At 53.4% G+C, this 12940-nt stretch overlaps 8 protein-coding genes across 8 annotated transcripts; 4 read left to right on the top strand and 4 right to left on the bottom strand.

The window, feature by feature from the left end:
- Window positions 1-190: 190 nt before the first annotated feature.
- COCMIDRAFT_27147 (uncharacterized protein) lies at window positions 191-1291 on the bottom strand (the record flags this gene model as incomplete). Its single annotated transcript, XM_007690737.1, has 3 exons — window positions 191-513; window positions 602-920; window positions 986-1291. The coding sequence occupies 3 exons, from the start codon at window positions 1289-1291 to the stop codon at window positions 191-193; spliced, it is 948 nt and encodes a 315-aa protein (XP_007688927.1).
- Window positions 1292-1584: 293 nt separating this feature from the next.
- COCMIDRAFT_27146 (uncharacterized protein) lies at window positions 1585-2740 on the top strand (the record flags this gene model as incomplete). The annotated part of the gene is made up of 2 exons (XM_007690736.1): window positions 1585-2171; window positions 2314-2740. The coding sequence occupies 2 exons, from the start codon at window positions 1585-1587 to the stop codon at window positions 2738-2740; spliced, it is 1014 nt and encodes a 337-aa protein (XP_007688926.1).
- Window positions 2741-3006: 266 nt separating this feature from the next.
- Window positions 3007-3837, bottom strand: COCMIDRAFT_37623 (uncharacterized protein; the record flags this gene model as incomplete). Its single annotated transcript, XM_007690746.1, has 2 exons — window positions 3007-3533; window positions 3597-3837. 2 exons carry the CDS (start codon window positions 3835-3837, stop codon window positions 3007-3009), a joined length of 768 nt encoding a protein of 255 aa, XP_007688936.1.
- Window positions 3838-4207: 370 nt separating this feature from the next.
- COCMIDRAFT_37622 (uncharacterized protein) lies at window positions 4208-5187 on the bottom strand (the record flags this gene model as incomplete). The annotated part of the gene is made up of 3 exons (XM_007690745.1): window positions 4208-4525; window positions 4574-5125; window positions 5185-5187. The coding sequence occupies 3 exons, from the start codon at window positions 5185-5187 to the stop codon at window positions 4208-4210; spliced, it is 873 nt and encodes a 290-aa protein (XP_007688935.1).
- An 893-nt stretch (window positions 5188-6080) lies between these two features.
- On the top strand, window positions 6081-7081 carry COCMIDRAFT_6139 (uncharacterized protein; the record flags this gene model as incomplete). Its single annotated transcript, XM_007690723.1, has 2 exons — window positions 6081-6176; window positions 6233-7081. 2 exons carry the CDS (start codon window positions 6081-6083, stop codon window positions 7079-7081), a joined length of 945 nt encoding a protein of 314 aa, XP_007688913.1.
- Window positions 7082-7435: 354 nt separating this feature from the next.
- COCMIDRAFT_27142 (uncharacterized protein) lies at window positions 7436-8065 on the bottom strand (the record flags this gene model as incomplete). The annotated part of the gene is made up of 1 exon (XM_007690735.1): window positions 7436-8065. The coding sequence occupies one exon, from the start codon at window positions 8063-8065 to the stop codon at window positions 7436-7438; it is 630 nt and encodes a 209-aa protein (XP_007688925.1).
- Window positions 8066-8489: 424 nt separating this feature from the next.
- COCMIDRAFT_37619 (uncharacterized protein) lies at window positions 8490-9119 on the top strand (the record flags this gene model as incomplete). Its single annotated transcript, XM_007690744.1, has 2 exons — window positions 8490-8921; window positions 8976-9119. 2 exons carry the CDS (start codon window positions 8490-8492, stop codon window positions 9117-9119), a joined length of 576 nt encoding a protein of 191 aa, XP_007688934.1.
- Window positions 9120-10630: 1511 nt separating this feature from the next.
- Window positions 10631-12754, top strand: COCMIDRAFT_97942 (uncharacterized protein; the record flags this gene model as incomplete). Its single annotated transcript, XM_007690758.1, has 1 exon — window positions 10631-12754. The coding sequence occupies one exon, from the start codon at window positions 10631-10633 to the stop codon at window positions 12752-12754; it is 2124 nt and encodes a 707-aa protein (XP_007688948.1).
- Window positions 12755-12940: the final 186 nt, after the last annotated feature.

Here is a 12940-nt window from a genome sequence, read left to right as displayed (position 1 = left end):
GGCGTGCGTTTGTTTCTTTGGCAAAAACAGGGGCGTGGGCTAGGGACGGCATTAGATGCATTACAAAGCCAGGCTTTTCCACCTTTATGAATCGCAGCCTTGGAGCTGTGCAGGATAGATATTGCAATTCACATATATTGACTCTCCATCTTGTCTATTTGTCCAATTCCCAAGCTTGTGTCTGCACGATCTAGCGGCTGATAGGCTCCACACCGCGCTCCTTGAGTTTTGCCTGCACATCCCTGTACACGGCATCGGGTTCCTGCTCAGCGTTGACCTTGACGACCCTGCCCTGAGATTCGAACTCGTTTACCACCGGCATGCTCGTCTCGACAAAAGTCCTGAACCGCTTCCTGATGCTCTCTGGGTTGTCGTCTGCCCGGCCCGAAGTCTCGCCCCGGTGCAGCAGTCGCTTCTCCATGACACCCTCGGAGCACTCGAAAAAGAGGGTGAACTTGGACGGGCACACCGCACGCTCAAATGCATGAGCCTGGTCAAGCTTACGTGGGAATCCTATAATCAAAGAAATTTCTTTGTGAGAAACGTGGGCCAACATTGCAGGAGTAGAAGAGCGCAACTTGGGGGCTGGTATGGCACCTACCATCGATCAAAAACAGCTTTTTGTCATTCTCGCCACTCTCCATGCTACTGCGCATGGCATTCTCGAGCAGCTTGACCGTCACCTCCATAGGTACAATAGTACCTTCCTTGATGTACGTCTTGATCATCTCGCCAAACTGGCTGCCTTCTCGATCCTGCTCCTCACGCAGAAGGTCACCAGCAGAAAGATGCTTGAAGCCATAGTCGTTAACAAGCTTCTGGCACTGCGTGCCCTTTCCAGCACCAGGACCGCCAAGGACAAAGAGCACTGTTACATCATCCTTGGACCACAGAGGAGAGGTACGCGCGCCAATGTCGGTCTGTTCAATGGCAGGCATCTTTGTTGTATCGGTCTGACTGGCTAATGCGGATGCGAAGGCCGCACTTGTCCCTTACCACTTGGTGAATGGCCTTGAATGGGTCCTTTTGGCTGGTAACCTTCGCCCTTGCGGTCGTCGACTATCTTCTTGAACAAAAATGTGCCTGTTGCGAAGATGGCGACAATGGGCCAGACCTTGAGGGGCGACTTGGATGACGGGGCAGAGATGTGGGCTGGAGGCTCGTTGGGGCCTGTGGGTTCACCTGGCTGGCGGAGGCGGGATGCGTGCGGTCGGGAGGTGCTTAAGGCACGGCTGGCAAGGAATTGGGGTTGACGGAAGAGGATACGTGGGCGGAAGAGTGACCAAGACATGGTGTTTGACGGGGGCGGTATGATAGCACGGGCGATTGAGGTGCAGCTGTTGTTTTCATTAATCCCGAGCGGGGCTAGCGTCGGTGTGCTATCCAGCTCTCAAGGTGGGGGGGCGTCCAGGCTGGCAACCCTCAACTCCACTTTACCTCACCGTCAATACACCTACCGGCGGCATGTTTGATTGTGCACTCACTCCGACTTGATTGCCTTTGCTGATTTCGACTAACCTACCTTACACAATTAACCTACGTCAAAACAGCTCAATACCTCTCGCTCTCGAAGACACGTCCTCGATGTCGCCAATCACAACAATATCGCCTAGTCTCTTCTCTCGTGCCCACAGACCACCAATCTATTCACAAAAACAGCTGCGGGGTTTCTTGGCCCTACCGGGCGAAATCAGAAACCAAATCTACGAGTACTACTTTGACCGGGAGCATCACTGCGAAGTAGCTGCCAAAGGCGGTCGGTTCAAACAACGGGAACCCCACACGATCAAGTTATGTTCGGGACTCTCTTCTCAGAAATATTGGACTGTTTGCTCTGGTTCCGAGTCCGATGACTCTCTTGCTCCGTGCGTCGTGCGCTTCTCCGTATCACTGGGTAAGTACATTATGGTACATGGCCTACAGACCAACTGGCTCAGCTCGCTGTACGCCCTAAGTCTGGTATGCAAGCAGGTCCACCTGGAGACGACCAAGTTTCTCTACTGCAAGACTGTTTTCATATTCGATGCGCCAAAGCGAATGCACAGCTTCTTCGGCGTCGTGTCAAGCGCCAGTCTGCAAAATATAACAAAGTTGCATCTCCACTACAACACCTATGGACATCCTCAGCGGACCGATCATCAAGTCTGGCAGGACAAGCACACGCAGAGTTGGTGAGTGAAATGCAATGCTGCGATTGCCTCAAGACATGTTCTTTCTTTCTTCCTTTTCCCGTTCTTTTTCTCTCTTTTGAGTGTTTTGGGCGATGACTATACGAAAGAACTTACCAACCATGTTTTTCTGTTGTTCCTCTAGGTCCAAAGCATGCAAGGCAGCCTCGAAGAAACTCTCCAACCTTCAACAGCTACAAATTTGGGTTCGCATTCACGATTGTGCCCCAAAGTTTAGTTTGCGGGAGAAATGGATAAAGCCATTATTGCAGTTTCGCAGATTGACGTGTGGAAAGGCATGTACGAATAACGACGTCGACAATGCCATGCTTCTTGAAACGGTGAGGATTCACGTCCAAACTCGCTGGTCCAAGGACCCGCTGGCGGTGTTTTTGAACAACCAGCGTCTGGCGCGGGCAAGCACGGAGCTGCATGTGCTGTATGGCCAAGCTGTCAGTCTCGCAATCAAGGGGGCCAGGGAAGAGGAAGCCATGGCCGCGTTCAATGCCGCGTGGGAAGGAAAGTATAAGCACTGGAAGCATCATCTTCAATTTGCTCCGACTGGCTGGTAAAGTGGAAAACCCTTCGACAGGAGCTGTAGACAGTCATACAGGGGACCCCAGTGGTTGTCTCAAGGAAAAGGTTCACAAAGTGGAGGGCTGGACTTGTCAGGATTTTGCATAACAGTATCAATACAAACACGGAATACAGGTTCCTGATGCGCAGTCACGTTGTAGATTGGATTGCTGGATGCTGTCTGGAGAAAGGGTATTAGGTGAAGATCTAACACTGACAGACTACGTGTATGATTGTGTATGCTTGAATGTAGCCGGTTAGATTATGCACTCGGCTTCTCTCTTACAGCTTCGTCGTCCACCTTATCTGCCTCCTTTGCCACGTCTTGCTCGTCCACCTCTGGCGGAAAGTCTCCAGGCACGATGCCAAAGACACCAACCTCGCTCCTGCCCATGCCGCCACCACTCTTTTCTGTCTCGTCGCTCTCCTTGAGCACAAAAGTACCGGGCTGCTTCTTCATGGCCTCTTCGTCAAAGTCAAACACACGGTAGTCGGCATTGAAAAACATGCGGTTACATATGGCGGTGCGCAGGAAGCCAGAGTGCGAGACTACGGCAATCACCTTTTCCGGCCGTGAGTACAGATCTTCGAGACATCTTTGGCCGCGCGCCACAATGGCCTTTTCGGTGAAAGCATACGGGTTCTTGGGGCCGTTTGTCGTCTTGTCTGGAAATGAGGGGTCGACGACGGAAAAGTCGTACTGCGGGAACTCCTTGGAAATGACGTCGAGGGGAGTCCCCGTGTCGCAGGGCTTGTCTGCGTTTTCTTGCCAGTTTGCGTCGGGAATGACTGTGATGAGGCTCCATTAGCCACTACTTGCTCTGGTTCACCATGCTCCAACACTCGTCTTACCCTTTATGCCCTTTTTGATGAGCCAGTCGAGTCCAATGGTGGCGGTTTGGAGCGTTCTTCTTTGCGCGCTCACGACAATGAGCTCAATTTGGTTACCAATCTCGGTCTGCTTCAGATGCTCGTGCAGCTCGCGGCATTGCTGCTCACCGAGCTCGGTTAGTGGAGGGTCACGTATCGACCAGTCGTTGGTAGCATTGTGCTGGGCTTGGGCGTGGCGGATGAGGACAAGCTTTGGGGCCATGGCGGGCAGATTGCAGACAAATTGCGAGTATGGGGCCTGAATGCAAGTGGATATGGGCGACGCAGCAACGTTATAAAAAAAGGCCAGGGCGGATTGTTGTTGAGACGAGTTTGCAATGACGCGCTAGTGGGGCCGACGTACCTGCATCTCGATGACGCGGGTGCTGCTAACTGTCACTCCACAAGCGGAAGGGCAAGACGAAGCGAAGCACAGCATGGGAAGCAAGCGAGACGCATGCAAATATGGCCGCAATGCCTTGCTAGTGTGAATCTTGTTCATTGATCGTTAAGGCTTGTGCAAAAGCCGCTCGTTACGCATCGTCAGGGTCTGTACTTTTCTCCACTATGGCTCGACTCGAGCATCCATTCATTTATTCTTCCATCTTCTCCTCCTCGTCGTCATCGTCATCGTCTCCCTCGAGCGCCTTCTTTGCAAGCCTCTCGGCCTCTTCCCGGATATCCTTGGGCACTTCTTCATGTCTACCCTTGGTCGGTCCGTCGAGATTGCTAATCCACGTCATCTCAAGCTCAAATTCCTTGTCCTTGTTGTCATCGTGTGCGACGTAGATGATGCGCGCTGCCTCCTTGACGCCTTCTTCTAATGAAAGCTGGCCCTCGTGCAGGTTCAATTTCTCGAGCTCCGACTTTGCGACCTGGCGGCCTTTGCCTGTAGCTGCACCGTAATATCCCTGGATCGATTAGTCATTGTATACATAGTGTCTAGTCGTTTTGCATACCCAGTAAAGGCCACTCGGCTCAATCATGTAGAGAGATGGACCGCCGTGCTTGGCACCCTCTCTCTTGCCTCCCGAGCCAACAGAAGGACCCGAGCCGACTTGTCCGTCGACGGGCAACTCGGCCTCGGAATCCCAGCCGGCAATAATGGCCGTTATGCCGAATGGCCGTACACTCGAGTAGAGCGTGTATGCCTGAACGTAGCTTCCCATACGGTCGGCGAGGGACGAGGAAGGAATGGGGGCCTTGTAGAGCTGTCGCCATTGCGCCGCCTCGTCACGGGCTCGGGAGACGAAGTGGCGACCGTCGGGGAGGAGACCAGAAGACACGACGCCCATGTTGCGGTCAACGGTTGCTATGCGCTTGTTGGCGCCAGGCTTGATCAGCTTGCTGCTGACGAGCTTCTCGAGAGCGAGCACAACACCATCCTTGCACCTGATGCCCAGAGCTGTGCCGCCGTTCTCTACCGCCTTGACTGCATACTCGACCTGGAAGTTGCGACCGTCGGGCGAGAAGACCGAGTTGGACAGGTCATAGCCTGTGCCTATTGACGTCTGCAGCAATGTCAGTTTGCCCCCGGGGTGCGTGTCGAGCGGGCGGGGGGGCTGTTTACCATGGTGGATGGAGTGGGTGGTTGTGACGGCCGTGCTCAAGTCGTGCTCAAACAGCCTCTCTGCTTGTGCAGTGGGTACAATTCGGGTGCTGGATTGGACGATGTCGGGAGCTGTGCTTGCCCGGTGTTGTTGGTGATGCTTGTAGTACTAGACAATAGGCAATAGGCAATGGTGTATCTGCGCAAGCTCCAGCAGCTCACCACTAGCGTGCCAAGGAGATCCCCGGCCCCGACACGCTACCTACATAGTACTCACTACAAGAGCAGCGCAGCACAGCCAGGGTGAATGTATTGGTGTCTGTGCTGCAACCATTTCTGCGCATATATACGCAGTTGCCCTGGCTGCGTTGGTTGGTGCACATGCCTGTGCCATTGTGCCATGACTGTAGCGACCGGGCACATACTGCATACGGCTGTGCAAAGTCACGTGCAGGCCATGCTTTGATCCCCGGCTTCTTCCGCCGGAACCCCTCCAATGGCGGGCGAGTGGGCGACGTCGAGCGATGCATACGCCTGTAAAGACGTGATGAGTTGTCGCCCCAAACCGACGACTATTCACAGGCTTCAGATGCACTCGATTGGCTGTGCACTGGCTAGCCGAACAGGTTGGGTTTCAACGCGTTGACACTAATTGGACTGTGGGCGACAATTTTCCCAGAATCATCCCGCCTTCACGCATGACCCGACAGCGCGCTACACTCGACGGTATGTACTTAAGGGACCACCACCACCACCAAGTCGCTGTCAACTGTTCTCCTCCCCTTGCACCTTCTCTCCCTCGACTGCGAAATCGACTCGAGCCTGCTGATCTGTGTCTTGTTCCTCTGTTTATTTCCGTTTTCTACACCATTACCCCTCCTCATATCCCGACTTGCTCTCGAAACCCCGGCACAGAGATGCAACCAATGCTCCTCCACCATTGCTCCTGCTCCTACGACACTCCTGTCTCGTTCAGTCCTTTTGCTTTTTCCCAAAACATCTCTTGCTCTCACGTAAGCCACCAACGCCCTGACACTGGCAACCAACATCCACTAACCCTACGTCATAGTGTGGTGCAATTTCCACCGGCATCAACGTGCAGCCCAAGGCTGAACAAGACGCAAACATGCAGCAAGACGAACTCACTAGGCTCTTCTCGGCCAACATGACCCTTTCACAAACCCAAGTGCAAGCACCTCTCCTCCAGCCAGTACAGCAGCCAGAGCCAGAGCCCGCCCCAAAGAACATCGTCTACGCTTCACAGCATTACACACACTCGCATCATGTCCCTCTTCGCAGCGCTTCAGAGCCGAGTCTGAAGACGCAAATCAACGAGTCGGATCTGGAAGCTGTGCTTCTGAGAAACAGCATCGACCCCTCTCTGCTCTTTCCTTCTCAGATTGATCTCTTCAAGAATGCAGACGACGACCAACGCCTGCGTCTCCTCGAGCTATGGCGAATATCGCCTCCCTCAGGACGCCAGGGACACCCAGCAGGCACCGACTACAACATGTCGAGGCAGCTCTACGACTGGCCCCCTACCAGCCTGGCGCAAGAAGAAGCAATGGCCAAGCTGAGATATGAGAGGCAGCAAGCCGAGGATGCTGCTCAGCAGAATTCAATGCAGCAGCAAGAATCAGAGCAGGCCATGGCTGCAGCAAACGCCGAACCATACATGTCTTCAGGTTATGAGATGATGGCAATGCGCGAGTATGAAGAGTCGGCACGAGCTCAGCAGGCTCTCAAGGAGGCCAGTAGATACAACCAAGCCACTGATCCGGTATACAATACTGGAAATGGTCTCTGGCAGAAGCATGTGGGAAGCGTCATCGACATGGAGAACAATTACGGAGCGTATGCATTTGCACGTGAGTATGGTTTACGCGGTGGCTATGGAGACGAAGAGATGGTCATGTGAGGTATAGCAACTTTGATTACATTCTCATGGCGCATGGGCAGTCTGGGTAGATTGGTAGGGCATTATGTCACGCAGGGGATGCACACTTGCACTCACGACATTCTTATGTTAGTTTTTTGGGCATACACATGTACACGCATACAAGCTGTGTATTGGGCGGGTTATGAAAGAGATAGATTTCGTCAGAAGGATACCCAATCAGCAATTGTTTTTTATTCATCTTGATCGTTCTTCAAGCTAGCTTTGGCCCATGTCTTGTTGCGCCAATGGAATGGATTTGATTCATACATTGTACATGTGGGTATTGAAAACACAGAATTGAAGCTGCCCACCAACACTGAAACACGGACAGACTTATTTTGCCTTGCCACTCGGCCATTTCTTCCAGCCCCTGCCGTGTCCCTTTTGCTTCCATTCTTGAATCAAAGCGGGCATGTTCAGCATAGCCTGTCGCCTCATCTCTAGGCGGCCCTTGAGCGTTCGTTCCCACAGCTTTCCCTTGACCTTTTGTCCCTCGCCTGTGCCCTTGACTTGCAGACCCCTCTCCACCCTCTGTCGCTCCTTCTCGCCTGGCTTTTTGATGGTCCATGGTAATAGATCGACAACACCGTGCTCAGAAGCAAGCTTCACTAGGTCAGCTTGCTTGCGCAGTCCATAGGCGGGGCTCTGCCATCGTCCGGTTGTGAAGTTCTTATGGGGGAGGAAAGGGTTTGGGTAAGGAAGTTGGTGCGCTTCTGGAGGTATGTTTGAGTTTTGGGGTGCGCTCGAGGGTATCGGTGTGTCCTTTGGTGCCGAAATCTCGCTAATTGAGGTATTGGAGTCGATGGGCGGGGTGGTTGATATTATGTTGGCCGTTGGTTGTGATGGATTTGAAAGTGGGGATGTGAGATCAGGGAATAGTGCAGGCGGAGGATACTTTTGGAAGAAGCGCAGCAGGCGCGGCGGCAAAGATTTTGCAATTTCGACCGTTTTTGGGGCGCTCATCTTGCGTGGATTGCGTGTTTGCGATCAAGATGCGGGCATGCAGGCGTGGAGATCAAAAGTTCCCAGCGCCAAGACGGGTTTAAGCTGCGAAGTAGCCTTGCCTTGTCCTAGGGTGGAGCTTGCTCGCGCCGCCGCGTACTGAGCTGCTACCTGGGTGCATCACACCCACTGCCAACACCACTTTTGCTCGATTCTAGATCTACAACCGAGTACATCTTCACTGCTCCTGTTGCTGCAGCTGTCTCTACCATCCCGCCAGACATCACACCACTCCTGCAGCCATGGTAAGCTCCCCGCATCCGTCGGCACATGGACACAGCTAATCGTAACAGTCGTCGCCATTCTCCATAAGTACGCTTCTTCTACAACCACAATACCACATGGTCATCTAACAATTCCACTAGACGGCGGCGCCTGCGTGGCAATGGTGGGCAAGGACTGTGTGGCCATCGCCTGCGACCTCCGCCTCGGCATGCAGGCCCTCACCGTGTCCAACAACTTCCCCAAGATCTTCCAATACGGCGACGTTTTCCTTGGCCTCACCGGCCTCGCCACCGATGTTTCGACCGTGTCCGACCTGTTTCGATACAAGGTCAACATGTACCGTCTTCGCGAAGAACGTAACATCAGCCCACAGACCATGGCCAACCTCGTCAGCTCAAGTCTGTACGAGAGGCGCTTTGGCCCATACTTCATCAGCCCAGTGATTGCAGGTATCAACCAGACGAGCGGGAAGCCATTCATCTGCGGTTTCGACAGCATTGGGTGCATCGACTTTGCAAAGGACTTCATCGTAAGCGGAACCGCGAGTGACCAGCTATTTGGAACATGTGAGGGACTGTGGGAGCCGGATCTGGTGGGTTATTGAGCGCCACTCTTGCTCTGAATCATGTACTAATGCTCAGTCTAGGGTCCAGAGGACCTGTTTGAGACTATTTCGCAGGCGCTACTCAACGCTGTCGACCGTGACGCACTTTCAGGTTGGGGCGCACACGTTTACATTATCGAAAAGGACAAGGTAACGAAGCGGTTACTCAAGGGCAGGCAGGATTGAGAGGGTGCATGGCACTTGGTGGCATACAATGATCTTATGAGCTATGACGCACGCCAGAGGAGTACCAGAGGTTGGGCCAAGCACTGTGACCGGACAATGTGAAACTCCTTGCACGGATAGGGATTGAACTATCCGGGTTGCTTTCATATTGTATTAGTGGAAGAACAGAGATAGCTCTGTAATCAACAAGGTGTCTCCAGTAGATGAAGTCACAATGCAGCGTAACTCTACCTATGAGGCTGGAGTATGGACCATGAGCGAATGACACTGGATTTGAACAATCATTCTGTCATGCTCTTCATCACGTCCACATCGCAGGCGGGGCCTTGTGGCTCCCGATGAGGGCGGGTTTATCGATAGCAAGAACACGTGATTGGGCGCTTGGCCTAGTACGCGTAGATAGTAGTTGAGATGGCCGAGCAGGTGCCAACACTACAACAGCAATCAGTAGCAGCAGAAAGCAGCAACCTGACAATTTGAGTCTAACGAAATAGGCTCCAACGAATTGTTCCAGGGCGAGCAAGAGTACCCAGATGTGGTTTCGAAGGATCGAACATACCGTAAGCATCCACGCCCCATGTAACACTATGGCGCAACTCCCATAACTCATGGTCGAACGACTTTACGAGAAGGTGGAGTTCTCAGTATTCTAGAAGTTACCGCCAATGTAACGGTACTTTCCCATATGCATGGTAGCTTAGCGTCAGCAGTACATAAGCTGCATCTCTAAGAGATTCAAACAATCAATCTTACCTCATACTTTTGCAGACTGGATTCCTCCAATCTATGCCGTTTCTGCTATGCCTATTAGACACACCTCTTTTAGGTACGACAACTAAATACAACACAGTTACGACGAAGGCAGCAGAACAGCGAACTACGGTTGCGATAAAACAGCAGCACAACGCACTATGGTTGTAAGGAGGACACTGGCCACTAGTAAGCGGCGAGACAAAACCAAAGTAGATTGGGTATAACTTGCTGCAGTGCAGCAAAGCGCTCGGATGCCTATAAGTTTGCCATATCGTCCGTCAACCTCTCTCATCTCATCACTACCGCGCATCCATTTGAACTCATCTCGACTCCCGTCAACACTTCGCGCGTTTTTGAGCACAAACTAGAGCTTAGTTCTATCAGAGCCCCCATACTAAAACAAGCTATTTCTCGTGGGATTTCGCTCTATATTGTGTTCTCTTGGAGAAAGACAGAGGTACACCTTCTGGATAGAGGCCCAGAAGTCCATCTGGAGCTGACTCTGCTGTACTGCCTACCTCCACCAGATCCAAAGGTTTCCGGTAGGTCCAACCTGTTACATGGCCATCACGTGACCCGGACACTACCAGTACTACAAAACGGAGCTCCAACCGAGCGGCCCCTCCGTTTCCTGTCCGTATCTAGACAAGCACAACCGCAACGCTACTGTCAGCGATCTAAACCCAAAACGTCCCAGGAACGCAGCCACAAAACAAAGCGACCGGACAGGCTCTCAACCTCACACTCCAGTACGCGCAATGACGCCTGCTGCTCCATCACGTAAGCAGCCGCCGAGTATCGATGACATCCTGAGGGCCAAGCGGGAGAAGGAAGCTGCCGCTGCGAAACCCAAATTCATTCCCAAGGCTGAGCGGGAACGGATCGCGCTCGAAAAGCGCAAGAAAGAAGTAGAAGAGGCACAAAAGAGGAGAGACGCCAACAGCAACAGTAACGGCAACGGCAACGGCAACGACCGAGTATGGAAACCTTCGCAGGATGGCGCACCCATACCGGTGGGCCCACGGGCGATGCGAGACGCACCCACTGAGCCATCGTCTATGCGAGATCGCAGACATGGAGGTGACATGGCGCCACCACCACTACCACCACTATCCGAGAACCGAAAGAGCAAGCGACCGGCCGAGGACACGGAAGCCGCCATGATTCGGCAGCGATACATGGGCGCGGAGCAGAACCAGTCGACGTTTTCGGCCAAGAAGAAGCGCAAGAGGACAACGGAGAAGAAGTTTAACTTCGAGTGGAACGAGGAGGAAGACACAAGCCATGACTACAACCCCATCTATCAGCAAAAGGCCGAAGCCAGCTTCTTTGGTCGGGGTAGGCTAGGTGGATTCTCTGAAGAGGTCACGGATAAGGCGATACAGAGGATGATCGAGGCCATTATCGAGCGGGATCCCGAGCACGGTCGAGAGAGGGCACAGCAAATAATAGATATGGAAAGGCGACGGAAAGAAAAGGGCGGCCGCGCGCAACTCGACAAGCACTGGAGCGAGAAGAGGCTGGAGAACATGCGTGAACGCGATTGGCGCATCTTCAAAGAGGACTTCAACATTGCTACCAAAGGAGGCTCAATACCAAATCCCATGCGCAACTGGGACGAGGCGGGGCTGCCAGACAAGCTCATGCGCATTGTCGACCGAGTTGGGTACACGGAGCCCTCGCCTATCCAACGTGCTGCTATACCCATTGCTCTGCAATGCCGCGACCTCATTGGCGTGGCCAGAACAGGTTCAGGTAAAACTGCCGCCTTTGTCCTGCCGCTGCTGGCCTACATCATGGAATTACCTCCTCTGACGGCGGCCAATCGCCACGACGGCCCTTATGCCCTTATCCTGGCTCCGACGCGTGAGTTGGCGCAGCAAATCGAGGTGGAGACGCGCAAGTTTGCAGCGCCACTAGGCTTCAATACTGCAGTCCTTGTTGGTGGTCATTCGATTGAGGAGCAATCGTTCCAGATGCGTGATGGCGCTGAAATCATCATTGCGACGCCCGGTCGTCTGGTAGACTGCATTGAGCGTCGCGTGCTGGTCCTCAGCCAATGCACCTACGTCATCATGGACGAGGCGGACAAGATGATTGACATGGGTTTCGAAGAGCCAGTCAACAAGATTCTCGAGGCGCTGCCCGTCAACAACGAGAAGCCCGACGACGAAAGTGCTGAAGATGCTAGTGTCATGAGGCGGGACATGTACCGTCAGACGATGATGTACACGGCCACTATGCCGCCGGCGCTAGAACGGATTGCGAAGAAGTACCTGCGTCGTCCTGCTATTGTGACGGTGGGCAATCTGGGCGAGGCGACGGAAACGGTGGAGCAGCGGGCAGAGTTTATCCAGGGAGAAGAGAAGCGGAAGAAGCGGCTACAGGAGATTCTCACGTCTGGCGAGTTTGCACCACCGATTATTGTCTTTGTCAACATCAAGCGCAACTGCGATGCCATTGCTCGTGACATCAAGCACATGGGATTCTCGGCGGCGACGCTGCACGGGTCAAAGACGCAGGAACAGCGTGAAGCGGCGCTTGCGTCGCTCAAGTCCGGACAGACGAGTGTGCTGGTTGCGACTGATTTGGCGGGCCGAGGTATTGACATCCAGGACGTATCTCTGGTAGTCAACTTCAACATGCCAAGCAGCATTGAAAGCTACACACACCGCATTGGTCGTACGGGTCGTCTGGGAGCGGACAAGCCTGGTGTTGCGATTACCTTCTGGGGCAACGAGGACGCCGACGTGCTCTACGACCTGAAGCAGATTCTCATGAAGAGCCAGATCAGCAAAGTGCCAGAAGAGCTGAGGAAACACGAGGCAGCGCAGCAAAAGGGCAAGAAGAGGGGCGAGATTATGGGCAAGAACATTACCTAGAGGGGCGTGGATCGGCTGTGCAGGGACGGCGACGCAGGGACAGAGGCAATGACCCCCTTTTCATGCAGTGGAGTATGGAGTATGGAGTGCTGGTGTCTGAGTGTGGACGCATATGGGCAACAAATGGCATGTCGGGTGATGGTGGCACAGGGAAGTGGGGCGGGTGTGAATGGCATGTTTGCATGG

This window comes from Bipolaris oryzae, assembly GCF_000523455.1.
Source record: "Bipolaris oryzae ATCC 44560 unplaced genomic scaffold scaffold_84, whole genome shotgun sequence".
Lineage (NCBI taxonomy): Eukaryota > Fungi > Ascomycota > Dothideomycetes > Pleosporales > Pleosporaceae > Bipolaris > Bipolaris oryzae.
Note: the sequence above shows the minus strand (reverse complement) of the source record. Positions and strands in the feature narration are given on the sequence as shown.